Source organism: Dermacentor variabilis, chromosome 10 (assembly GCF_050947875.1).
Source record: "Dermacentor variabilis isolate Ectoservices chromosome 10, ASM5094787v1, whole genome shotgun sequence".
Classification (NCBI taxonomy): Eukaryota; Metazoa; Arthropoda; class Arachnida; order Ixodida; family Ixodidae; genus Dermacentor; species Dermacentor variabilis.
In genome coordinates this window covers 115,559,438-115,587,020 of record NC_134577.1, presented here as the reverse complement: position 1 = coordinate 115,587,020, position 27,583 = coordinate 115,559,438, and the positions used below count along the sequence as shown (strand labels likewise).

Here is a 27,583-nt window from a genome sequence, read left to right as displayed (position 1 = left end):
GTGTGTGAAACCTGCATAGAATGCGGTTAGCAACATCTGCCGCATGCTCACCACTGGGCAGATGCAACAAAGCAAGAAAGTCATCCACACATCTAGCACTGCGTGTACAGGCGGCCAAATCTTTAACTGGCGTGCGCGAGCAGCGACTTTTCTGTGCGTCAGCGCCGTATGACGGGGCGCGGCTGCAAAGAGTCTGAGGCTAAGTGCATACGGACAAAGCGCGCTCAGCTGGGCCCATCGTCTGCTAAGCTGTTTCCAGCCTCGCCCGGTCATACGGCGCTGACGCACGGAAAAGTCGCCGCTCGCGCACGCCAGTTAAAGATTTGGGCGCCTGTACCTCTGTCAAAGCTTTCCTTGTCAAAATGCACGAGAAAAATCTTGGACAACACTGGGGCCACCGAGGACTCTGTACCATTGCCCTTCCTTTGGATGTACAGTTTTTCCTTGTGACAAACCACAGTTGAACAAAAGTAGCATGTGATAATTCGAGGAAGCCATCCACTGAAATGACGCAGTTGTTCTGAAACCGCGTAGGCCCTGTACTCTTTATCGCATTACATACAGAAACCAAGACTGCTGCGTAAGGTACTGAACAACAGAGGTCCTCGATGTTATTCCCTGGCACCCTGGCGTCTTTTACTGCCTTTCTTGCCACCTTCAGCCAGTTTTCTTCTTATAGCTGGGCAGCATCTAATACGGGCCAGTGTATAGTGTGGCACGGTGTGGTGTGGTGGGGTGTGTCGTCACAAACATGCACTAGACCCATTTTAAGATTGTGGCTAGTATCATCTCCAACCAATCTGCTTTGCCGGTTGCCATTTCATGCTTACATCTACTCTCGATTATGGGAGAGCGAGCAACTTTTTCTCACATTTTTGCAGAACGTATGAACGAGGTGCTACTATATCTTTAAAGTGATTGCTTGAGATTGCCACCTCTGTGTGCTTGGTATCTGTGACCAATGAAGCATGAATGATGATGTGCCATTTTAATTACGAAGTCTCATTGTAGAGACCCTGAAACAATTTTTAAACACAGTAAGAAAATGTTGACGATGTGTACAAGAGGCTCCGCTGTGAACATATGAGTCAAATATTATTGCGCTGCATGCAGCACAGAGTTTACAATCGTGTTGAAATTAGCAAAAAATTGCTTGTTCTCGCTTCTGCAATGTCATCTTGCAGTATCATGACAGGCTGATTTCGTGATTGCGAGAACATTCTCAGTAATGCATATTTGATCATTTTGAGTTTATGAAACATATACATGTCTGCGATCTCAAAAAGACAGAAAAAAAATCATTTCATCTTTGTGCCGCTGGTCTACGCACGACAGTTGCGTGTAGCTGCGTCTGCTGTGCGTGGCCTTTGAGATAGCAGTGGCGTGCTGTTAGCATAGTCTGCCATGGGCGCCACGGAGCACCGAGGTTGAGCTCTTTCGCCGCTGCGACACTGATCTGTTGGCTGGGGCTGAGGTACTCCCCTGTGTAGCTTGCACCACACTGGCTTAGATGAAAAGAGAAAGCCACATATTGCTGCGTTAACTCCACTGATACTTGAAGGATTAGAAAAATTTGTGCGGCATGAGATTTGTGAGACATCCTTTAATTGTGAGACCTTGCTAGGATTAGTTGGAAAAGTGTTTCAGGGCTGCATTAAACCAAAAGTTCCTGTGTACGAAAGCAAATTCTGCACGTCTTATCTTTTATGATTGTGAATGTGCCATGCTGTAGTTTTCTCTCTTTAATCGTCAGCATGTTACATTCAGGTGCACTTCTATTTTCTTACTTCAAGCCTGCGAACATTTGGTGCGCATTCAAATTCAACAAATACGTCGCTGTGTTAATCACGCAGTGTTGCATCTCTCTGTGCACTGATCTAAACAATCGGAACATACAATAAATACATGCATATAGCTCGGACCTCCAAATAGTCCGAGATGTAATTTGGGGATAGCAAAAATGAAAAAAAAAAAGTTATGTTTTCATCTACATATAATTGAAAGAAATTGGTCACTGAAATAATTTATTTCCATTGCACTTCATTGCATTGCATTATGGGGTTTTACGTGCCAAAACCACTTTCTGATTATGAGACACGCCGTAGTGTGGGACTACGGAAATTTCGACCACCTGGGGTTCTTTAACGTGCACCTAAATCTAAGTACATGAGTGTTTTCGCATTTCACCCCTATCGAAATGCGGCTGCCGTGGCTGGGATTCGATCCTGTGACCTCGTGCTCAGCAGCCCAACACCATAGCCACTGAGCAACCACGACGGGTTCCATTGCACTTCACCCTTTAGTCATCATCTATCGCATTTCACTGTTTAGTCATCGTCATTCATTGCACTGTCCTCCGAGAGTTCATTGTAGGTGATATCTTCCCATAGAGACTCGTCTTCAGTGCCATCAGGTGCGTTCAATATCAAACTTTTCTTGAATGCATAATGAATGAGTTTCTCAGGAATGCAGGCCCAAGCGTCAGCAATCCACGTTCATAACATAACATAACATAACCCGCCCACGCCTTCGTGGCGTTGCAGTCACGCCCGGCTTCACTTCCTCATAGCCGGTGGCTATGCGGGCGGGCCATACTAAGCACACGGTGAAGCGTTGGTGTATTCTGTGGTTCGTTGGTGACGGCAAATTTCAGCAAGCATGTCATCCGCGAAACTGTAGTTTTCGCCGAGTTTTAAGAATATCAGCAGACGATGCCAACGAGCGGCGTACCTGGCTGCAAAGGCGGCTATCGGAACGATGTCGACAGTTCGGCGTACCACTTTTTCGGTGCTCCCAGCAATACGACGCTTCGCTCGGCGTGGAACAGAGCGATTCCTTGTGCCGACAGGGAACTCTGCGAAATCCACAGCACGCGCTCGTGCCATTGCTCCCATGCTCATCGTCGTTTTCCACAGCTGGCTGCATTGCCGTTCATCATTCCAGTGTGGAATTTCACTTCTCTTTTGTCGTCGTAATGGGGAGGCCGCGTTTACGGGGGTATGAGCCATTGTTTAAGGGATTATGAGCCACTCATTGTCTTACATAATGGACAGATTTAACTTTGAAGAAATTTACTTTTGAACAATCCCAAGCGGCAAGTGGCGGGCGAAGGCTGCTAACCACGCCGCCGAGCAAACTCGAGACATCGAACGCATGTGACAACGGCGGACTGCGGGCATACCGTCAGTGACGTCATTCTCTCTGTCGCAGCCGATTGTGCGTGTAACCTCATAATTGAGAAATACTTTAATGAACCCTCGGGATTAACCCAGTGATAAACACAGGGGCCGCATGTTTCAGCTTCGCTGGTTAACCATCTTCACGGAGCGGCAGAGACCTTTTCTTTTTTTTGCTTTTGTGTTCAAAGACTGACCTCATCTTTCTTTGTGTAGCGCTTCTTTGGCATGGTGAGAAGCTTCGGTGGGGATGAATATCATCCTACAATCACGCACATTGGCCAGATCTTCAGGCTCCTGAGTCTAAACTGCGTGAAACGTTAAGATGACAGGAAGAAACACACGACATTTAGAAACGCAGCTTTTGCACTTCGCTGTATGCATTTCTGCCTTTCGTGCAGTTTACCCTTCTTTCAGTATGAACCAACTGGCCCGATAAAACTTATTGCTGTAGGCGGATACCGCTTTCTCATGGTATCACTAATTCGGACAAGGGAGAACGCCAGCGAGCGTAAAACACGTGCTAAGTGCCCGTCTGCACGAGCTCAAGGCTTCGGCGAGGCATCTGCAGTGTAGCTCGATGGAACGGCACTGCCATCTGGCAACTGTCACAGAAGGGGCGACAGCGGCTGTAAGCGCGCAGGCGGGGAGTTTTACAACTGACGCTAGTTTAGTAACGTTGGTCTGGCAGGAGTCACTTCAGGCCCTCCCGACCTCATCCACTCCATATAACAGTGCTTGATTCAGTTTTTCAATGTTTTATTTATGCACACATCAAGCGGTTGCAACTGGGACATCACCCTCCCGGGATTAGGACGAGCTCGGTTGCCAGACTTGCTCAGCAGTCGCTTCCTTGGGTTAGCCAGGCGACAGCAAGAAGCTTGCAGGAGAAGTAGTGATGGTAGCCCCAGCACTGCTCTGGGCTGCTGGCACCATGCAGACTTTACCTAATCAAGCACCCATTCACCCTTTTTCTTGACAGAGGACGATGGCATTATATGGAAAATTATCCCCTTATGGCAGAGTCTTCCATTTGAGCACCACGTAAGGTGGTAGCTTGTGACTGTCTGCTGTACAAGACAAACATTACGGTGACCCGTGTCTTCTCACTTCCACTTGACCCCAAGAAAACTTGCCTGGAGCCTTTCTGCTGCACCCTTAGTTCCGCGAGCATGTCCAGATACACATCATTGCCAATCTGGCCCAGCTGAATGTTGACCGGCTTTCGTAGTGAAATCGTGTGATGCTGAAAGGTCACAAGCAGCTCTTCGTAGCTTTCTGACATCTTCTATGATATCAGCATGCGCCAACATAAAGAAAATCCAGTGTGGCGCTAAAATGTGACTCTCAGTGCTCACTTGCCTTGAAGTCCATCCACAGAATGCCTTTTTTTCTAGCAATCTCTCTCGCCTTTGCTTGCAGCAGCTCGATGTTGACAGCGAGGTGCACAGCTCATTTCTCTTGAACGAAGTGTGTCAAGTGCAGTTCAACTTCAGGGAACACTTCATTCTTCGGCCCCCAGAAACTGCTCAGGCTGCTGTGCACAAAGAGGGCTTCCTTTTGCTGCCTCCAACCGTGAATGCTGTTCTCTTTCACACTGAACTACTGCCCCTGCAGCACAGCTGCCAGTGGTTTCGGCAGCTACGATCACTTTTCCTTTAAAGTAGCCAAATACTGCTTTTGTGGTCCTGACATAGTGGAAAGTGTGGCCGTCAGTAAGTCAGCACGGTTACAGTGGCGACTTGTGATAGTGCAAAAACCTGATGATGATAGTGCCGAGCAATACCGAAACCTGAACTGTGAATTTGGGCTCAAAATCATTGGGATGTGATTTCATATCATAAAATCTGGAAAAAAAAACTGACTATATGTGGGTTTTTATGGTATGTCCCGTCATAAGGTGCCACTCACCATATTGCCATTCATGGGCATCGTTGGTCAGGGCTTGACTAGATTGGACTCGTTTCCGTGGTGTCGCCATCATGGTTGCCGACCACTGAGCAGAAGGTGAAAGTAGATCTTTTGCCGAGGTCGTGACCCAGGAAACTGCTGCTGTTGGGAGGAAGCCTATTTACCCAGGACCAGCACCTGGTCACCACTGCTTCGACGGCTGGTGCGCTGTTTCACCTACGCTTTACACTTGCTGTTGTCTTGTCCTGCCAGCCTTTCTTTCCCTCCATGGTCACAGCACTTGCCGATTTGCCCATTCACCCTATGAGTGGCATTCCCTGATTGGTTCTTTCATTGTCATGGACTTCTTAAATTGGTTCACTTATGTTATTCTCTCTCTCTCTCCTTTTTTCACGCTCAAGCCTTGCCATGCATGGACAACCTCGTCCCACACTTTCGTCTCGTGTTTCATGCTAGCATCTTTGTGCGCTTTCTTTTCCGCACCACTTCACCACATTTCATCATATTGTCACGTGGTAGTGACTGTGAAGAAAGCAGCCAAACTGAGAAAGACGAAACTAGCATGTTATTGGGCGAACTTGTGCCCTCAAAAAAGGCTACACTCAAAGAACGGCGACAGCGGCGAACACAGTCAGCGATCGTGGAAATCTGATCAGCGGGTCAAGCGCGTCGGCTTTTATACATCAATCGTCGAATGTTCCAGACTAATTGCTGGGATCCGCGCGCCTTCCAGAAAGCTCTACATTATTCGCGTCGCGCACATATGCAATCAGATTACACAAGGTTCGGTCACAGACAGTGGATAGGACCATCGATAACATTCCAGAAACTTCCCACACATGCAAGCGCGTCCTGCGCTGTGCGATAACATTTGTTAGGCAGTGAAACGTGTCGCCTGATGAAGACAAGTACACGTGTCGATATGCACGCACTCCACTACTGTCCATCCTTGTGTAAGACCTGCACCCCCACTTTGGAGTGCGAAAATATGAAAAAAGTTTCACTAAGTGTAACGTGCATATCGGCGTGCTACTTAATTTCCGCAAGCCACTACTAGATGGCATTAGTTGTTCTACCAATGATGGTATTATCACCATGTCCTGCACTTGGCAACAAACAGCTGTGCTGCAGGGGCAGTAGTTCAGTGTGAAAGAGAACAGCATTCATGGTTGGAGGCAGCAAAAGGAAGCTCTCTGGTTGCAGATATGACAAGGCGGAGCTCGTTCGGCCTGGTCGGCAAGAGTAGCAGTCAGCAAGCCGTTGCCAGAAGTTCGCTCTCAAAATGTTGGTACCAGTAGGCCACATGAGTGATTGAGTGCGAGACCACAAGCATGGGCTGAACTGATGGCCATGTGCATGAAGCAGAGCTTGATGAGCTGTCAACCACTGTCAACGCCTACCAAGTTTGTGTGTGCACTCACCGGATGAAATGGCGCAAGATCACATGTGGGCATAAAGCCACTGAAATTTATGTGGTGTTACTCAAGTTCGCACATGCGCACCTGACCCTTCTTTGAATCGCATCGCGCCAGCAGAGCAGCACTCGCTCGCTAGCACTTTCGCAGCAGCCCTAACAGTCTAAGCTGCTTCCCCTAAGCCGCAGTTCGCAGTGAGTTGAGACCACAGTGGGTTCAGGCCAGGGGGACAAAATGAGTCAACAGCGGAGCATTCTGCACGTCTGAGGCGAAAAACGCACAATGTGGAAACCACACAAGAGGCTGATAAGCGTTCAGTTCGCACAGAGCGGATCCGCACTCGGGCCCAGGGGTGATCAGTCGCTCACAAAGGCTGAGCGCAGCAGGGGGACAGCGTGCGGCGGTCTCGGTGGCTGAATTGACATGCGGCCAGTCGCAGGCTCCTCAGCTGAAAGACCAAGACACATCGGGGGAATAGCGCTTCTCCCCGAGCAACGGAGACGAAGTGTCTGCGGTTCCAAGAAAGGGAAAGGAGGGACCGGGGTGTCCTGGTTGGCAGCGTCATCGAAGAGCAGTGAAACATGTCCTCTCCCCACTACCATTAGCGAGCAAGCACGTGAGCATCGCACAGGGTCTGCATGTGATCCCACAAACTCCAAACTGATTTTGGGCAGCACAGCCTAAACTGTCATTGTTGCTGAATTAACACTGCATGCGCTGTCTTCTCTTCACAACGACTGGCAATGCATGTCGATCTGCGCAGTGGTGGAGCACGGAATGCACCCGTGGACTTTGCGATCATGAAATTTCAATTAAATTTTATTTTAATGGAGCACAACACTGAACAAAGTCAGTAAATTAATTTTCTGCTGTGTTGGTGCTCTGAAAAACGAGATTGATTTTATTATTGCGAGAGCAGTTATATGGACACTCCAGGCAAATTTATGCTGTCGGCGTTACTATGACATTCCATGTAAAGTCCAAGTGCAATAGCGTTGCGACTGTGCGCCTATAAGTCTGAGGGAAAGCAGGAGGGTGAGCTGAAAAGGATGGTGGCTTGGGGGTGCAGTGCCTCTCCTCACGCGCGCAAGGGTGGAGGGTGGAATTGGGGATGTGTGCACACTGGGAGGAGCCAGGTTGGTGCGCCTCTTTTACTCCGGCTTCTGCAGCTGAGTGCAGACATGTGCACCCCTTGGAGGTAATCCACAGTGCGTTCGAAGGTTAGGTGGTCTCATATAGGTGATGGGCTTCACGTGCACTGTGTTCCCACGCACCTAGTTTGCATTGAAGCAAGAGGCAGCATGAAGGGGAATTCACTCGCTCCTGCTGCACGCCAGGGTTCTGACAAGTGTCCACGGTCATAGAGTGCGCTGTTTCCGTGCTTGCCTGTGTGCACAGGACAACGTACTTATTAAGCTAGTTTGGAAGAAAATGTTTAGAGCAGTTTATGCAGCTGATAAAACTTGTATCTTTACTTCATATGGCTGTCTAATAATTTGCTATCATAACGTTCGGGTGAAGACCCGAACGTTGACTGCCTTGTTGCAACTAGTTTCTTGCGCTTTTTTTTTTAACTGCCCAGTTATTTGGACCTTTTTGCAGCATTGTTTGTGTCCTTAAAATCAGTCAGTGACTGTAGCTGTGTTCATAGTCAACTGCCAGTTGGATTAATTTGCATAGCTGTCTGAGTGCTGTTCAAGGCTTTAGTCAGTAGCCATAAGACTGCCCACACTCGGTAAAAAAAAGAAAAAAAGAAACTAAAAAAAAGGGCGGGCCTTACGTGAGCAAATACAGGCATTTGCTGAAACTGTGGCTAGTCCATAAATTGATCTGAGTCTGTAGTGGTGGTCCTCTGCATGCAGGCGCTGATCTACCAGGTCGAGGTGGTTCACGTGAACTGCCTGACCCACACCATCTCTCATCTAATGGCTGAACTGCGATCAGGCCGAGTCTCTAACCCCACCCAGTTGGTTGAGAACCTCAAGAAACTCAGCGGCAATGCTCAGGTAAGCGACAACTCCCTCGAGCACCATTTCGTTCTACGTTAGTTCCTGCTGCACACCCGTTTTGACAAAGTATACCTCTAGCTGATCATGCCCGACAAGCCATGAAACACAAAAAGAGCTCAACAGCATCAAGAATACGTCTTTGAAGTATAAGCGAAACTTCAAAAATTGGCTGTACACTTCCTGAAAACCTCCTGTAGCTGTGCTAACCCCAATGTAGTAGTGGTCTCGAAGTTGCTGAAGGAAGTTTTTGATAACTTTTTAGACCTTTATCTGTGTTTGCCTGTTACTTCAATGCCAGTGACCACATTTATTTTTTATGAGAATGAACAGGAAGTAACCATTATATAAACACAAAAAAATGTAAACGGGGCAAAAGAAAAACTTTCCCCGCAGTAGGATTACATCTCGTGTTCTCTCATTGGTGAGCCAGTTGTTTTAACCATTACCTCAGTTGGGAGTGACCGAACAATGGGAACACGTCGTGCAGCTTGGCATAGGTCCAGCTTTGCATATCCTATGCAGGAAGAGTCTGGCATTGCTTGTACACCGGAGTCCTCTTAGCATGATTAAACCTGTGAAACATTACGTGATGTACATGCACTGCAGACGGGACATGCAAGACAACGAAGGCCAAGACAAACTTCTATGGTCATATTGTGTGCCTTGTTTGTGGTACATGTTGCATAATGCAATATCAACTAGTGCGTCGGTCCGCTCTTCTGATGCACATGTGTGTTGCAAGAAATGTAGGCAAGTGAGCACTCTCCGCACATATTTATGCGTGGGGAATAGCACGAGTGCTCTGTTCTGTATATAAACACATCTGTCCAAGAAAAGGTAGATTTTTGTGGCCTGTTGTAATTGCATGTCGTTTCCTCTTTTTTTGCCCCTTCAATGTGGCTACATTTGTGCAATCCACAAATTCTATTTTGCTAAACACAATTGAATGGCAGGGTTTCAGTCTGTGTGGACAATCAATGCAACGCAACTTTCTAATGCACAAGAAACCAAACCTTTCTAGTACATTTTTACAAGCTTTAAAAACCTAAATGTACAACATACATGGAAGTATTCTCGGTCAAAAAACAATAAGTGCACCCTTGATGTGAGAGTTATATAAACATTTGAAACACCTCCTGCCGCAATAGTAATTCAACATTTCATAATACAGCACACTTTCATTAATTCACTCCAGTTAATTCGATTGTTCGATTAATTCAGTCCCGATCGAAGGTCCCGGCCAGCGCCCATGCATTTCTATGGGCCCAAACTTTTCTTAATTAGATCCTAAAATTGGCCTTTGCCAGATAATTTGAACTTGACCAGTCAGCACACACCAGCCTGGCCCCTATAGTAACCTCGATACCGAATCCTATAGTGGTAGCGTCTGTTCCATTGGAGCTAAGGGTACAGTGAATGCGTCGAACATACGTCATCTCTTGTCGAAAATTCCCGGTTTGGACCCTCCCTAGTTCAAGCAAAAACAGTAGCTCACAATGTCTGATTACGGTATTTACCTGATTCTAACACATGCCTTTTTTCTTTACTTTTTTTTCTTTACAAAATGTGTAAAAAATGGCCTGTGCAGTGAAGTTGGGCATGAAACCAAAACTGCCTTCCCAATGATTGTATGCTTTACCTCACATGGATGTATTGCGGCAGAGCTAACTTCAAAAACTGTGTGGCAAAGCAGACATGAAAAAAACGGCCGCCTTTATGCAACAATTTATCTTGTGAAAAATCGGGTGCGTGTTAGGTTTTTACTTCGTTTACAAGCTTTGATTTCATTCCTACGTTAGTTTACTACTTTGAATTCATAGAAAGCATGCGTGCATTTGATTTGGAGGTGTGGTAGTGTAGAGCAAATACTGCCAAAAGAAATAATGGTGTGTTCTGGAGTTTATTCCTAATCTTGTTTAATTTGACCCGCCAGATAATTTAATCAATTTTGCCGGACCCGATAGGGTCGAATTAATGAAAGTCGACTGTAAGCCAGTATGTCTACGTACCTTTCAAACCATCTCAAGAAGTTTTCTAGAAGTTCTGTGTTTCATATGAAGGTTTTATGGCAAAGCTGCTAAAAGGGAACACGGCAGTAGAATAGTTGATGCGGTCTAATTTTGTTATTATTAATTTTTTCCTGGTTTTCCAATCATTCTTTCTCTCAGAGTGAAATATTATGAAGAAATGCACACTAGAAGAGAAAATAGCACTTTTCAAGTGCATTGTCTAATGACATCTTATGAGCAGGTGAAACCCTCTTCTCAAACAAATTGCGAAGAACTTGCATTTTGAATGAAGTATGAGATCATGATCACTTCTTTAGAACTTTGAAATTGTTAGTAAAAAAAAGATCTCAGTTCAAGGGGTACTGCAAACATTTGTGAGCGTTGTGCAAGGCACTTTGCATAATTCCATGTTTTCAGAGGCATATTAAGCTGGAATTAGTATGCCTCTATATTGTGATATTTTCAGGCTGAAGTACAGACAAACTCTGTGAGTTTGAGAGCGAGCACATGTGGGCATACCTGATGCCTAGTAGCGTTGACTAGAGCATGTCATACTTTAATGCTAATTTATTTCATTTAATAATAATAATAATAATAATAATAATACCTTTATTGCCAATGATCAAATCAGTACATTCACACAGGCCTGCCAAAGCCTTTGAAGGCTTGAGCGGCAGCACCTGGCAGGCAGCAAAACCATACACGGTACATTGATAGACCAGTTGTAAGCAGCAAACTCAAGTATAGAACACCAAAAAAGGTTATTAGAATTTATACAGTGTCTATGAAAAGAAATTTCATTGAGCATAATGGAACACAAAAGTACAGCAATGCGTGTGGAACAAAAATTACCATGAGATAATGCATAACCATATACCAGACTGACCGTCATCGTGCAAAGGAATTGCACAGTCACATGCACGAACACAAGCAATAACGGTAAATAAACAGAACAAGTACGCCTTTACGAACAGATACGCCTTAGCAGTCTCTTTGACTTATATTTTGTGTTTGCACAGAAGGTGCTGTGCGGTAATTTATTGAAGTAGGTGGGCACATAATGGGCCCGAGCTCTAGTACCGTACCCTGTGGAACAACGTGGCCTCCAAAAGGGGTCCCTGGGCTTTAAGCATCGGGAAGCTGTGTACGGAACTAGGAATTGACTGGACCAGAAGTGTTTTAAAACAACTGTTTGCATTAAAAGATCATTGAAATTCGGCATCGAAATTACTTTGAAACGGTCTGTGTCAGCATTCAGGTTCAGATCATTAGATATGTTTTTTAAGAGTGAGCGCATTATCGCATTTATTCTGTTGTGCCAGCGGGGAGCGCAGTGCCCGTAAATTGTTATTCCATACTGGAGTAGACTGTAGCCTAAAGCATGTGTTATAGTTTTCCTTACTGATAAGGGCATCTAGTATCTTATATTGTACAGTAGACAGGATACGGCGCGAAGTTTTTTACAAACGTAAGCAAGGTGGCTGTTCCAAAAAAGGTCGCAGTCAAGATATAAACCAAGATATTTTACAACAGATGAGTACTGTAATGGTCTACAAGAACAAGCTGAACAATCTGAAGAATGCAAAACAAGAGGATAGTCAAGGGCTACCTTCCTTAAAGGATTATGGAAGCAGATTAGTTGCGTTTTATTTGAATTATGCATTCATATAATTCTAATTTTTGCATAGCCAACCTTTGAAAAATTGTTACCATTGATCTTATAGATCCGGCAATTAAAGGCTTTCACATACTTGAGCCATATTGTGAAAGGAAATTTTGTCTTCCACCAAGAACAGCATGAAGCAACAGAGAAAACTGATACAGGTTTCTCAGTAGAAGAAGCTTCTGTGTTGAAAAGTTTGTCCTGATCTGAGGATTGATGTCCTGATCTGAGGATTGAGTTTTCTTTTGACTACGAATCTTTCTTTCTGAGAAACCTGCATTGCTTTCCTCCGCAGCTTGGTGCTACAGTCAGGTGGATGACAATTTTCTAGGGATGTGCAAATACTGGAATATTCAATTTTGGATTAAATAGCGAATGTTTGGATTATTTGATTCACAAATCGAATGGGTCTAGTATTAGATTTTTTTTGTTTTTGGTACCTACAGTGAACGGCCACAATCAGTGCCTTGACACAATATCTGTTGGCGCAAGGTTTAACCAGGTCGACTGGAATGATCGAAACAATTAACGCTATGCGAACAGAGGGTACAACAAAAGCAGCATGTGTAAAGAGCACGGAAGCACATGTGAAGAACGTACCGATTAGCCACTGCAAGGCATGCTAATTGTGTCAGATATGCAAGTTTGTTGTTGTTATCAGTGCTGGGAAACTAATTTGGTGTCCTCTTAATAAGACTGGAACATATTATAGTAAAGCATACTATAGAACATTGCCTGGAATATTATTGGCCTTAGTGGATTCAGTTCAGTATAAGCCTCACCAGTTCTTACTGCTGAGGCTTATATAGTGCTGACTAACGGCCACGTCGTCTGCTACAGAGGTTTTCCAGACAAGAGAAAACATAGGGTAGGATTTCTAGTCCATAAGGACATAGCGGGCAACATTGACAAATTCTACAGCATTAATGAGAGGGTAGCAGCAGTAGTAATAAAGCTGAATAGGAGGTATATAATAAAGGTAGTACAAACCTACACTCCAACTTGCATTCACGATGGTGAAGGAATAAAACAGTTTTATGAAGATGTTGAATTAGCAATGAGAAAGGTGCAAACTCAGTATACTGTAGTATGCATAAGTGGGGAAAAGGCACGCTGGGGAGCAAGCAATTGGCAACTATCGCATCGATCCTAGGAAGACTAGAGGAGAGATGTTGGCAGAATTTGCAGAAAGGAATAGGTTCTGAATAATTAATACCTTCTTCAGAAAGCACTATAACAGGAAGTGGACTTGGAAAATCCCTAATGGAGAAACAAGAAATAAAATAGATTTCATACTCTCTGCCGATCCCAGCATAGAGCAGGATGTAGAAGTGTTAGGTAGGGTAGGCAGTGACCATAGTTTAGTGAGGTCTACAATTTCGCTAAATTTGAAGAAAGAAAGAGCGAACTTGGTCAAAAAAAAAAACAGGCTAATCTGGGTACAGTAAGAGTAAAAGCAAAACGATTCAGGTTGGTACTACTTGCAGATATGCAGCCTTAGAACAGAGAGATGGAAGATGACATGGAGGCACGAAGCAAAAAACATTTAGGAGTGGAAACTCCGCGCTTTGCGGTGACCAGAAAAGGTCACAAATCCACGGAGCAACTGTCATGCTGGTGGCACCTGGCGACTGATAAAGAAATTACCGCCGTTTTGGTTGCCAAGGCTACCGGTTGCATGTGTTGCTTGCGTTCGGCTGTGCGCTTCTTTAGTGCTGGTAGCCTGGACAGCAACAAATGCTACGCTTCAACCATTTGAGCACAGCGAAAAATCAAGTGCATTCTTTTCGATGACCACTATAATAAGGTCATCTGTAAGTTCTGGTTGTACGTGGCACTATTGTTTGACACCAACACGATGACTGATTGGATGAGTGTAAGTGCTGCTGGCATTCATCGAAGACAAACTTTGCCTTCAATTTCTTCGAGTATATGACCAGGTTGATTTTCCTCAAGCTCATGGGCCTCGCCCGCTGTGTGAACATCGCTGACGTTCACCATCGTAAATGTTCCTGACTTGTCATGTATACTCAATCTTGATCTTCTAACGGTTGCAAGACTGATATTTGATGACTCTTCCCAGGAAGTCCACTTCTTTTTCGAGGGTGTCAAATATGCTGGAGATGGAATACAGATGCAGGGAACAGCTTTTGGATGAAGTCCAGGTTTTTTTTGGGTGGTCCAGGATTACCTCGCCTCTAAGCTCACCATAGTATTTATCCCATTTCATCATGTTTCTCCTGAAGTGCTTTTTGCACACGTAATCTTTCAATGTGTGTTGACGGCAGTTCCCAGGAATCACCGCAGCCCATGCTTGCAGACGTTCAGGATTCACCTCTTCACCTTTTTCCTCCAAGACGTCTACCCGTTTTTCCGGTTTTCACCGAAAGCAAAATCAATTCCAAAGCAATTCCAAAGAAGGGGGCATTTGCATGTAGCAGCGCTGTTAGTATTACCGCCCTCTAACAGACACCGACAAGAACTGTTGCTGTTTGGCTTTTAAGGCCGCACAAACACAATGTTACGGCATGCCCGCTGAAGCGAACGTCTGTGTCGTCAGCTTGTTGTCTGCTTTGAGCGGAAGGCACAGGTGCTGCCAAAGGGAGCATGCTCGAGCGGTCTGCCCAGGCGTCTGCTCTTTTTTTTTTTCTATGGCTTGCATGACGCTCCACAAGGCGCCGCCACTGCATGCGCCCCCCCCCCCCCCCCCAACTTGTCAGCGTGTGCTATTTTTGTTACTTTATGTGGTCGCCCGCGCGCGCCTACGATGATGGGAGTTTCAACTCTTAAATATTCTTCCTCTGTGCATAGGGGTAATGAATGAAACAGGAACTAGGCTGGTTTCAGAAGCACCAATCGATGTGGGTGGTAAGGCACCAAGGCAACCAGTAGGTAAGCTCTCCCAAGTTACACAGGACCTAATAAAGAAACAACAAAGAATGAAAGTGTCCAACCCATGAGATCGGATAGAATTCGCGGAATTGTCAAAACTGATCATCAAGGAAAAAAATAAGGGATACAGTAAAACCTCGTTAATTCGAAGCCATTGGGACCACAAGACATCTTCGAATTAAGTGGGTTTTCGAATTAACCGTACATACAAAAAAAATGCAACCCAGGCAAAAAATTTTGCTGCAGGAATGCGCTACCTTTATTCAGCGATTTTTGGATTACTTAAAGTAATCAAAGATGCAGGTTTGCCGCATCTTCTAGTTCGACGTTCCAAGGGTCATGTTTTCTACTTGGCCAACTATGTGCAGCATTTGAGAATTTTCAACGTGGCACTCAACAAAACTGTGGATAACGTTCAGCGATCCGATAACTTCCCCGAGAGCAGGTGCTCGGGAGGGCTCATTAGCATCGTCGTGGCTGTTATCGCACATGGTTGCATCAGCGGTAGCTTCACTCTCCAAGTCTGAGTAGCATGTTTGTTGTTCAGTTTCAAAGTTCAGACACTCGGCGAAGCAGACTACACCGGATTCGCTATCCTCTGCGCAGAGTGCATTGACGCAGTCGCAATACTCTGCTCCTTCTTCATAAAGTGCACATGAATAGTCAGCAACAGCATCGACGGTGCTTTCCTTCAAGAAGCCAGCGTGTTCAAAACACCGCATGATCAAAGTGACTTGCTTCCATGCATACACAATAAGACATATGGCCCCGAGGAGGTCGATGGAGTACTCCTTGCCGTTGTCGTAGCAAAGGAGCATGCACTTGAGTAGGTGGTGGCAGTAAATCTTCCTCGTGTGGTGAATTACGCCTTGGTCCGTTGGCTGCGAGATCAACGTGGTGTTCGGAGGAAGAAATACCATCTTGATAGCTTTCAGGTGTGGGATGTCACCATGCGCCGGGCAGTTAACAACACCGAACAGTACATTCCTGCCCATGGCCGCGAACTTACGGTCAAGCTGCCGAACGTAATCTTTAAATATTGCGCCTGTCAGCCAGGCTTTCTTGTTGTGCCGGTAGATAAGCTCATCCCTTGGTGGCAGTCGTGCATTTTTAAAGCAGCGAACGTTTTTGTGGGCAGCATCTTGTAAAAAAGGGCTGGCTTGTCGGGGTGGTACACATCGTCTGCACCATACTCACTAAGCAATGGAGCCAACGTCTGTTTCTTCCAGTCGTCGACAACGCTCTCGTTTGCGCTGCTGCCCTGGCCACAGACGACTATGAAGGTCATATTATAGCACTCTTTAAGACGGCCGAACCATACATTGCTTCGCTTGAACTCTTCGTGCCCAAGTTGTAGAGCCAAGTCGTTTGCCTTCACCCGCAGTATCGTTACATTTACGGGAAGGTGGGCTGCGTCTGCTTTCTGCAGCCAGCGAAGTAAAGCCGATTCCACATCTTGGTACGTGGGAGCCCGCACTCACGACCGCTTCGAAGAATATGTCTCGCTGTAGGCCTCCAGTACATTTGACTTGTTCTTTGATATTGTGGACAACGTTGAGAGGGGCACGCTGTGCCTTTCAGCCAACTCGGTCTTGGAACACGTTTTCTTACCCGCTTCTTGGATCAAGTAGAACTTCTGCTTGAACAGGATGCAGAAACGTCTCCTATAACTAGCGATGAGGTCAGAAGCGCCTTGCAAGACATGAAACGAGGAAAAGCGGCAGGAGAGGATGGAATAACAGTCAATTTAATCAAAGATGGAGGAGATATAATGCTAGCTCTCTATACGAAGTGTCTATTGACTGCATAGTCCCAGAAAACTGGAAGAATGCAAACATTATACTAATCCACAAAAAGGGAGACGTTAAAGAACTGAAAAATTATAGGCCCATTAGCTTACTCCCAGTATTATATAAAATAATTACCAAAATAATCTCCAATAGAATAAGGGCAACACTGGACTTTAGTCAACCAAGGGAACAGGCTGGCTTCAGGAAGGGATACTCTACGGTAGATCACATCCATGTCATCAATCAGGTTATCGAGAAATCCGCAGAGTACAATTAAGCCTCTCTATATGGCTTTCATAGGTTACGAAAAAGCATTTGATTCTGTAGAGATACCAGCAGTCACTGAGGTATTGCATAATAAAAAATACAGGAAACATACGTGAATATCTTGGAAAATGTCTACAGAGATTCCACAGCTACCTTAATTCTCCACAAGAAAAGTAGGAAGATACCTATAAAGAAAGGGGTCAAACAAGGAAACACAATCTCTGCAATGCTATTCACTGCTTGCTTAGAAGTATTCAAGTTATTAGACTGGGAAGGCTTAGGAGTGAGGATCAACAGCAACTATCTCGGCAACATTCGGTTTGCCAATGACATCGTCCTGTTCAGCAACACTCCAGAGAAATTACAATGAATGACTGAGGACCCTAACCAAGAAAGTGTAAGAGTGGGGTTGAAGGTTAATGTGTAGAAGGGAAAGATCATGTTCAATAGCCTGGCAAGGGAACCGGAATTCAGGATCGCCAGTCAGCCTCTTGAGTTTGTACAGGAGTATGTTTATCTAGGTCAATTACTCGATACTCCCTAATGTAAAATTTGAGCACAGCTATATAGTTGTTTTCATTTCACGATATATTGAGGCAAGGAACTTGAGAGAGACATATAGCTGAGTAGGCAATCATCAAAAATCTGGTCTGCGGGTCAAGTGCGTCAGTGATTATACCTGACTCGTCAAAGGTTCCAGCCTAATTGCTGGTGCCGCATGGCTTCCATAAAATACTACAAAATTCGGGTCGTGCTTACAATCAGATTACAAAACAATTCCAAACGATGGCATTCGAAACAAGCATGAATGAGACCAAACAAGCAAACAAAACAAGTGCGAGTGAAAGCTCACTTGAACAGACAATAGTATGAAACGAGCGGTTCGGCTGAGACCGAATATGAGTGCACATCAAGCTGTCGGGTGGGTCAGCATGACACCGTTTTCCCAAGCGCGCGTCACCGAAGGGTCTGCTGTCATTGGACTCCGCTGTTCGCGGCTCTCATCTTTCATCTTTCTCTGTGCTCGTTCATTGGGTTATGCCACCGACGCCAACGCTCGCCACAGGAACGGCCGCCTAAAAGCTGCGCTCTAAAATGGGCAGAGACACTTAAGCCTGCTTACGTGTGGGAATGCGAAAGCATTGTACCGTTTGCAGACCTTGGATTGCCAGGAACGCACTCGTGTTATACACTCATGACGTGGTCCCACCTCCTCCTCGTTGACTGAGCCGTGACGAGCCCTATGATGCACGCACTAACACCTTTAGTCAGCCAGGTGACTGTGATGTAGTGTGTGCAATGATGCGCACATTAGGCACGCCTTCAGTCAGCCTGAGCCGTGGAGGCGCCGTGACGTCGAGGAAATGTGCTCGTCTCACACCCCAGAGGCCCCATTTCAATTACCATCCAGACTGAAATTTACCAAATTTTCTTTTCAAAGCCATTAATTTACTTTGTTTACAGGAACCTGCCTGAGAAATTTGACATCGATCCGAGCATTCTTTTTTGTGTTTTTACTGTTTGCATCGTTGGCCATTTTTTGTGCCATCTTTCGGTCACACTGACAGATTTTCGCACAATGAGGCATATAATGCTTTCGCATTAATAAAGCTGGGCAGGCCATGTAATGCGTAGGGTAGATAATTGGTGGGCTATAAAGTTACTGAATGGATGCCAAGGGAAGCAAAGCGCAGTCAAGAATGGCAGAAAACTAGCTGGGGTGATGAAGTTGGGAAATTTGCAGGCAGAAGTTGGAATCGGCTAGCGCAAGACAGGGGTAATTGGAGTTTGTAGGGAAAAAAGCCTTTGTCTAACAGTAGTCACAAAGGTAGGCCGATTATGATACTATAAACCTACACCACTGCGCTACGTCACAAAAATGCAGTGGCTCTGGTCATCGGCAGTAACTTTTACACAGCAGGCACTGCATTACCACGCCGCCACTATGCCTACCTACCTACCTCAGTAGCCGCAGGGTTTCGCATGTGTGGTTCAGTTTCACTACGCGGGAAACTCGGTAGGCCAACAAGCTGCATCGTGACTCATGGTGGCTTGCGCTTATTGGGAGCTCAGTTTAGCGGAGGCAAGTAATGCACGTTTTGACAGGTTGAGAATAGAGAGTCGACTGGCTTTATTCAAGAATAAAAGCAGGTTTTCCGAGTGGCAGTGGTGGTGCCCCTGTCGGACAGCTGCTTCGGTTCAAGCAGCGGGCGATGACTCCCACAGCGGGAACAACAAAGTGATGGACAGCCGCTACAAGGGTTCCCTCATGGAATTCCGGAGGCTTAGGCATGAATGGCGGAAGGAATGAAGAGTTAATGTTGAAGATAGGCTGGTTTCACGTGGTCGCACGACACTGTCTCTTCTTTGCTGCAAACGGTTCAAGCAGGGTGCAATGACCCTCACGGCGGGGACAATGAAGTGACGGACAGTCACTACATGCTAGAAGATGCAACAGGCCCAAGTTTTCATAGATTTCCTGTTGATGAAAATGGTCGCAAGCAACGGGCTGCTCATTGATTATGAGCCAAACCTTTCGCAACAGTTAAGCTTATGTTTTGTTTTGCGTGGTGTGCATTAACAAATGCGGGTGCTTAGGATCGTTTATAGCTTGTCAGTACAATTTCTTACAGCACTGTGAGAAAGCAAGATTAGGGTTAGCCTTGAACGTAGGTCGAGCAAGCCAGTGCACCTCAAAGCATGTCACACAGCAACGTAAATAGCCTAGCACACATTCACATACATAGGCTGCATGGTCACAGGTGCATTAATTGCAGTGTGCATGTCATAAACGTGCCTAAACGTGTGGATGAATTTCTTTGCGTGAAGTAATATGTGCAGAGTTGGTCATTCATGCAAGCGCAAATGAAAGCACAAATTTGACAATGCTTTACCCGTAGGAGCAGGAGACGTGAATATGATAGGGCATCCAACTTGTCCGAACCACCACCCAAAAGATTTCTAAAGAGTTCTGACAAAATGTGGCCTCAGATTGGACACTGGACGGACGATCGATTCCTCGGATATCGTTGTACGATGGTTGCAGCACGTCTACACAGCTGGCATCGCCATTGGGCAGGTACCTCACCAGTCCCATTGCCTAGCTGGGGCGATAGCTTCTATCACCGCTCATGGTGACATAGGAATCGGCTGCAGTATTTTTCACATTAAATAATACTTAATAAAACAAAATTATGTTCAATGTGCACCTGTTTCTCAAAGCAGCACCTACTACTAAACAACTGGCATTTTCACGAGTAACGATTCGATGGCACTTTGTCTTGCAGGCGGAAAGCAGACACCGACTGTCTTAGTGAGGCGGCTCGGCTGAGTTTCTAGTACTAGTACATCTCATTGGCTGTTCATTCCGATGACACCAAGAAAGTTAATTTATTTAAGCCCATATTAATCTTGTAGTAAAAAATAAGCGCACTATGACAAGCTGCGCCCAGATCACAAGTGCCGCCGGCCATGACTGCGGCGGTCGGAGATCTAGCCATATTGTCTCGTTCAGCCATTTTTAGATGTGAGCAAGATGCAAGAATGTGCATTGGGCGCATGTTAAAGAACCCCAGGTATTCAAAATTAATCCAGAGTCCCCCACTACCATGTGGGTGGGGTCTATGCGACAGCACCTACCGTTGTTTGCAAACATGGCGTAGGACTATACATCTCTATTCATAGGTACCTAAGTTACTCATAGCTAGCAAGATTCTTGTCAAGTCTTTCGTTATCACGAGAAAATGTTTGTTTTTGATAGAGCTCGGAAAAAAATTATTTACCACTACAAATAACATCCCGGCACACATTGCAGCGTAGCATATTGTGCATAATGCAATGTTCTTTCCACAAACATTGTTGCCAAACAACATTTATTATGTAAAACATAAAAATTCCAGAAAGTGTTATTTTTGCTGCCAGTTGATAAAAACAACAATAAAAAAACATGATATCTAAAAAAAGCAATATCTAAGGAAATTCAGAATATACATTTGAAAGAAAAATAACTCAGGAATAGTGTCTGAAAAATATAAATGCTCAGTACTCCGCCATTCTTCAGATACAAAAAAAATGCAAGCCCAGTTCATCGCTCATGTCATGCGGTAAAGCAGTTGCAGGATTTTGTGAAGCGTAGGTGCACTCCGCACTTTTCCCACAAAACGTCTGATTTTTGTTCAACATTGCAGTCCTCGTAACACATTTTGCACTTCCGCCTTCTCGGCACCTTCTAAGGATGGTCCGATGAGAAGTCCAAGGAACATACTTCACCAGTTCGTCTAGAGTCATGCACCTCTTCCAGGACCGGTCGCTCTCAGCGTAGCTCAGCAACTACAAGATTATGCATCCAAGCACATCTGTTTGCATTTTTGCAGATTGTCTTTACCACCTCTGCAGAGAAGAAGAGTAGGAGGAAATCCCACACCGTTGTAAATTGACTTGCACATATTCGTAGTGCTTGGCCGAAATGTGCTATGGGTGGCCTTCATGGTGTGAACAGAAGTTTCTTTGTTGCCGATGGCAGCACGTCATAACCAAGAGAAGTAAGCACCATGAAGATAATCAGTAGAGCTCTCAAGTCGTGCAAAAATATTGGCAGATAAGTGTGCACAAAGAGACCGCTGCAGGCCGTAGAGGAAACTCGCCGGTCAGCTCCTGTGGGCGTCCCATGCTGACTCAAAACATCGTCACTGTCAGAGCTTGAGTGTCTTTGCTGTCATCTTCTGAATCATAGCTTGAGTCCTCATCAGTAAATTGAAGTGCCGGTGCAGCATAGTTTCGAGCATGACACTTTTCTCGTGACGCAGCTGCGTGGGACGACGCCGTTGAAGCGACTTTCGATAACTACGCAGTAGCACCAGCAGCGCCCCTTGCAGGGATTGTACAAGATAAATGAAACCTAAACTCTCAGAAACTGGCTGAAAATGCCACGTCCACATGTTGGACATTAGGAGGACCTTCAGAAATAGACTTTGGTGGAATAAAACGACTCGGACTCCAAACCAAAGCCCGCTAGTGAACAGCTGGCATTATTTTCGGTTAATTATCACCGCTCAGTGCTGTTGGATGACAAAGCCAGCAATATAATTCAATTTGTGACTTGCTGAGAGTCATTTGATTAAAAAGTGTTGATGCTAGTGTGGCGTAATCGTGAGCAGCATGCTTCTTTCTCAAGCGATGCAGAAGGTGACAGCCACGCCTCTTTTCCGTACAGCATTACACACATTAGTTCGCAAAAAGGTCCGTCAAAAATCACAATATCGTCTGAGTGCAAAAAATTTAAACTGATTCTGAAAGTGCAGTGCCTTTACTAACTATTGGGTGGCCTTTAGTAGATAAGAAACGGTTCCAACATGTAAAAATCATTGGTCTAAAGCATCGATCACTGGTGATCGATTTGAATAGGCGTGGTAACGAAAGTGTTAAGTAATGTGATTAGCCTCCTGAGCATGTTCAGCAAAATTTGGAAGCATAAAAATTTGTGTTAAATTTTCTGATATTCAGTATTTGATTTGAAATCTACCATTTGGTATTCACGCACCCCTACAATTTTCTCTTTCGTGAACCTTGCTCCACCTTCTGAGCTTCTACAGAACTGATTTGCCTTTAACGATTTCCTGTCAGCACCTATTCCCATCAGCTATTGATGGTTGCCAGTTGGTATTGTGCCATCTTCGGGCACTCTTGGTCAGCTAGCGCATTTCATTGGGTTATTCAGGAACTCTTTATTCCGTTTTGCATTTCTGTTTTTGTTTTTCGCCACATGCAGATATTTAAAGTGCCTCCATAAAAGGGGCCTGGTTGGTGCGATGAGCGCTCGTAGTTTTCGCGCTGGTGTCGGCATCATGCCACTCATCCACAGAAACATGGCATTTGCGCACAACTTTTTGAACTTTGGAAGTAGTACTGACACGAAAGGCAACTTTGGTTTGTCATATTTCAGCACAGGGTTCACTTCCTTTTCCGAACCATTTCAAAGCTTCCATGCGCTGATATCAAGACATCCTGCGTGTTTTAAAGATTCCTCTTCTTATCTGCAGCGTGTTAGCATCCTTCAGCCAGGATCTGGGGGCCGCTTAGGGAGTAGATTTTTTCACCAGAAGACAACCGGAAGTCGACGTCACGATTGCACTAAGGCTAGTCACTAAGGTTAACATTTTCCTATACTATATCTCGAGAAATTCTTTATGTAGAAAGCTTATTAATAAAGGGAAAATGAGACATCCACCCAGTGGTAGCAATTGCTACAAAGGAAACCCATACGGGTTCCTCGAAAGAAAACCCTCGCAGTTGAAGAAAAATTCGTCCTGCTCCGGGGGTTGAACCCGGGACCACTGCCTTTCCAGGGCAGCTGCTCTACCATCTGAGCTAACCAGGCAGCTAGCAGATGGCAGGGCGAAATCGAATTTGTCGACAACACGAAGCAAAGGCAAGAGTTTGACGTAGTAGTTCTGCGGAAACCCGCAAGGTGGAGGGAAGTAATTAATAAAGGGAAATTAACGTCTTGTGGTGCTCACGGGAAGACTACAAATGAAGCTGTGCAGGGTGATATGGGCTGGACTAGTTTTCAAGTGAGGGAAGCTCGCACTAAAATTGAGTTTGAAGAACGACTGAGCAATGTGGAAGAAAGTAAATGGGCTGGGAGAGTGTTGAGGTATCTGCACAGGAAAAACATTTATTCACAGTGGAGGAAGAGGACTAGGAAGCTTACCAGCAAGTATGCGGCCTGTAGTGTGGGCAACAGAGCAACAAAGAACGTCAAGCGGAAAGTCAGAGAGGCTGAAACAATCTCATGGGTGACCGCAATGGAAAAGAAACCTGCCATGAGTAACTACTTAAGAGGAAAAAATGAAATCAGGAAAGAAACAATTTATGATAACTCAAAGGGAAGCTCATTACTTTTCGAAGCGAGATTGGGATGCCTTAGAACACGCACCTATAAAGCGAGATATAAGAAGGAAGAAGAAGCATGTGCTTGCTGCGGTAAAGCTAGGGAAACTATGGAGCATGTTTTATTAAAGTATGAAGACGTCTACCCAGCGGTTGATTTAGGCACCACTGGCCTCCTTGAAGCCCTTGGGTTCAGCGAGAGCAGTGGAAAAGTAAACATGTCTGCAATAGAAATTAGTAAGAGACGATTGGAGGATTGTTGGAAGAGAGGTAGAGAAACGACAAAAAACGGAGACGTATGAAAGCACAGTTCGCAATAGGGAATCAGAAAATTTGGTTGTGGGAATTCATAGTGGTTTTATGATCTTTTCTTTTTCTTATTGTTTAACCTAGGTAGGACATTGGGCAGTAAATAGCAAGAGCTTGGTGGCGCAACCCATCGCCCCATTCCAAAGGGGACGCTCATAACATCCATCCGTCCATCCAGGGATATTTGCTGGAGTATTGCACTGGACCCCTGCATTGGAATTGCATATACTGAATTTCTTTATTCTTTGTGTGGAGTAACAATGGTGTTTTTATACGTCTTTTCATGAAGTTCTTGTTTAGTTTTTTTCTTTCCTTTCTTTATTCAAATTAATTTTAATGATCGTGTTGTTTGGGACAAGTACCAGTGAAAACAGAACTTCCTCCTCTATGATTGGAAATTATGTACTTTAGCTGCAAGCATGTTGTGTGATAGGCAGGAAAGTATTTACTAGACTGCCCAATAAACTGCTGCTTTTCCCACGGGCAGGAAAGTCTTGAAGTCACATTCCACTACAATAACTTAATACTTCATGGAGTCAAGCACGGTAACAGTTGTGTGACGAGATCCCGCTTTCCTGGCCTTCTGTCATGTTTCTCCACCAGGTTGGTCTACGTGTTAGCAGCACTGTCTGCAAGTTCGCCGAGGTCTTGGCCGAGCAGATGCAGCTGTCCTCTGACCTGACGTACGCCGATGCTGTGGCGGAGCTACTCTCCACGTCTGTGCAGCCAGAGGCCATGTCCCCCACAGCTGTGGTCAAGGTGGCCGCGGCAGCTGTTGCCTACTTCTTCGCCATTGTCTGCAATCCGGCTCACTACGGGCCGTCGCGCAAGTACACGGCCGCCTGCGTCTGCTTCCGTCTGCTGTCCACGCTGTGCACGCGCTCCGTTGCGCAACACTTGGCACTCCGCAATTTGCTCTCTGGGGCACTTGACAACAAGGTGAGAGCGTCCGCTTGACACCACCCGTCGTTCACTGCGCACGAAGGGGTTTGCTATCGCAGGCGGGGCCCCCTTATGATGAAGTCGTATCCGAAACAAAACTGCGAATTTTATTGCATGATAATCGCACCCCGAACTTGCCACAGTGAAATGTCGTGTACCAGGTGTGGCTGATGATGATAATGCTTACCATCTGTCGAGTGCTCTGCAAACTACTCTTCAAGACTTACCAAGTGGACTGCATGCGCCAAACAGATTCTTAAGCAGATGCCCCATTTCATTCCCTTCATCACTTCCTGCACTTAAAGGGGAAAAAAAAATCTACAACCAAACTTGCCTTGGCTTCATAATTTGTTGGCTTTATGATGGTTGTGGTCATCAACAAAAAACAAAGAGGTTCCTTTTGATTGCTGTCATCTGCACTCGAGGGCACGCACCAAATTGTGAGCAGCAACTACAGTGGCCACGTTTACATTGATCCGGTAGAGGTGTACCCTCTTCATATGCCAGCGCTTATAACACAGCTAACATATTCGCCCACCCTTAGCGGAAACGTGCCATATTAGGATATAAAGACAAATGCTACAGTTTTCGCAGCATGACCACCATGTGTTTCTATGCCAGTGGCAGCTGAGCGTGCCCATCTCTGTTTCTGTCCCCTCAAGGTGGACATGGCTACGTTATTTCCGCAGACTTGCCGATATTAATGGTATTATTCATGATTGATACAGAAGAAACTGTTTCACTGCATGTAAAGTACCATATTTACTCGATTCTAATGCTCCCTCAATTGTAAAGCGCATCCTTTTTCTGCGACCTAAAAAGAGGAAAAAAAACGCCCTCAATTGTGCCGCGCACCCATTTGCTGTGACCCAAAAAATGTCCTTTACAGTACCCCAGGCCTCATTCTTCTATAAAGAAATACAACTTGCTCTCATTTGGAAAAACAAGTATTTACTCCCAATACACTAAAGTCGCGATAAATAAATAAAGTTGCAGTTTCGCCCGAAAGGTGAAGCATCGATTGTGGTAGCAAATTAGTAGACAGCTACACGAATAGTAAGGATAGTAGTTTTATCAGCCGTGTAGAGTTTTAGACATTCCCTTACTAAATAAATTAACAAGCATGGTGTCACGTGCACACAAGCAAACATGAACACGTCTCGCTGAATGACCACAGAAACTCTTTATCAAGACGCTGGAGTGAGAAAGTGCGGTAGCAGGAGTGGGCAAATTGACCTTTGTGCGGCTTCTCACTCCAACACGAACTAAGCAACGAGAACACAGCACGATGTGCCTAGATGTGTAGACTGTCTCCATCGCAGATCACTTTCAAGATAGGGGCTGCGCCGTACACAGCAGCCGCTGGAGTAGAACGTCTCTCCTGTTTGCGCCATTCCTGCACGCAAGCTTAGGTAACTCCGAACACTCGTGATGCGGCCCAGTTTCCGTCTGTCTCCGCAAATGTGAGCACTTTCCTTTTATTTGCTGCATCATGATGAACTCGGCGTGTCTTTGTAGTCGGCACTTCCATGCTCATAGAGCAAATGCAGCAAACGGGAAGATGGACGGTGGACTAACCTAAGTCATTCCTAAGCATACGTACTGCAGCACACATGGAGGAAGCTACGGCAGCTAGGATTGAAGCACGTGCGAGTCAGCCATTTTGAAATGCTGATCGTGATATGGTATCGCAGATGTAGGGTCGTACTTCATTCTGACGTGCACGTAATTTTTGGACCCGTTCTAATGGAAAAAAGTGTGCGTTAGATTCCAGTTAATACGGTACTCGTGAAAAAAAAAACAGAAGCTCGATGGGCTCGTTCCATCTGCCGCCATTTTTGCTTTTATGTCTAGCACTGTTACAGTGGCAGCTGCCTGTTGATTGACCTGTCGTCATCCCGCAGTAAACGCATTCTGATGCATTCTCATGGACACCGCATTTTCGCCAGTTTGCAAGGTGGCAGTGTGCTTTGTAGCTGTTTGTCTGTTTCGTTGCCATTACACCATGGGGCGGTATGCTAGTTTTACGGCCATGTTTAAGCTTAAGGCTGTTACGTGCTGGAGCATGGCAACCGTGCTGCCAGCAGGCATTTCGGCATCGATGAAATCCAAGTAGGGTACTGGAAAAATAAGTGTGAAGAGCTGATAGCTATTTGCAGGATGTGCCGGGCTTTTTGTGAACCCAAAATGGGTAAGTTCCCTCACGTTGAGGAGGCGGTCCTTGAATACGTAAGGGACCTGCACAAAGATGTTTGTGCAGTGTCGTTAGAAATGATAAGAAAAGAAATAAATTTTATATTTTATATAAATAT

The 27,583-nt window shown here is 45.4% G+C and overlaps 1 protein-coding gene across 2 annotated transcripts in view; it reads left to right on the top strand.

Annotated features, from left to right (window-relative positions):
• omd (integrator complex subunit 5 omd) overlaps window positions 1–27,583 on the top strand; it is an 87,647-nt gene that overhangs the window by 40,086 nt on the left and 19,978 nt on the right. For both annotated transcript variants that reach the window (XM_075673303.1, XM_075673302.1), the window contains 2 exons: window positions 8,365–8,508; window positions 24,933–25,268. In XM_075673303.1, coding sequence (XP_075529418.1) covers window positions 8,365–8,508; window positions 24,933–25,268 — 480 coding nt within the window. The remainder of the gene's footprint in view (window positions 1–8,364; window positions 8,509–24,932; window positions 25,269–27,583) is intronic.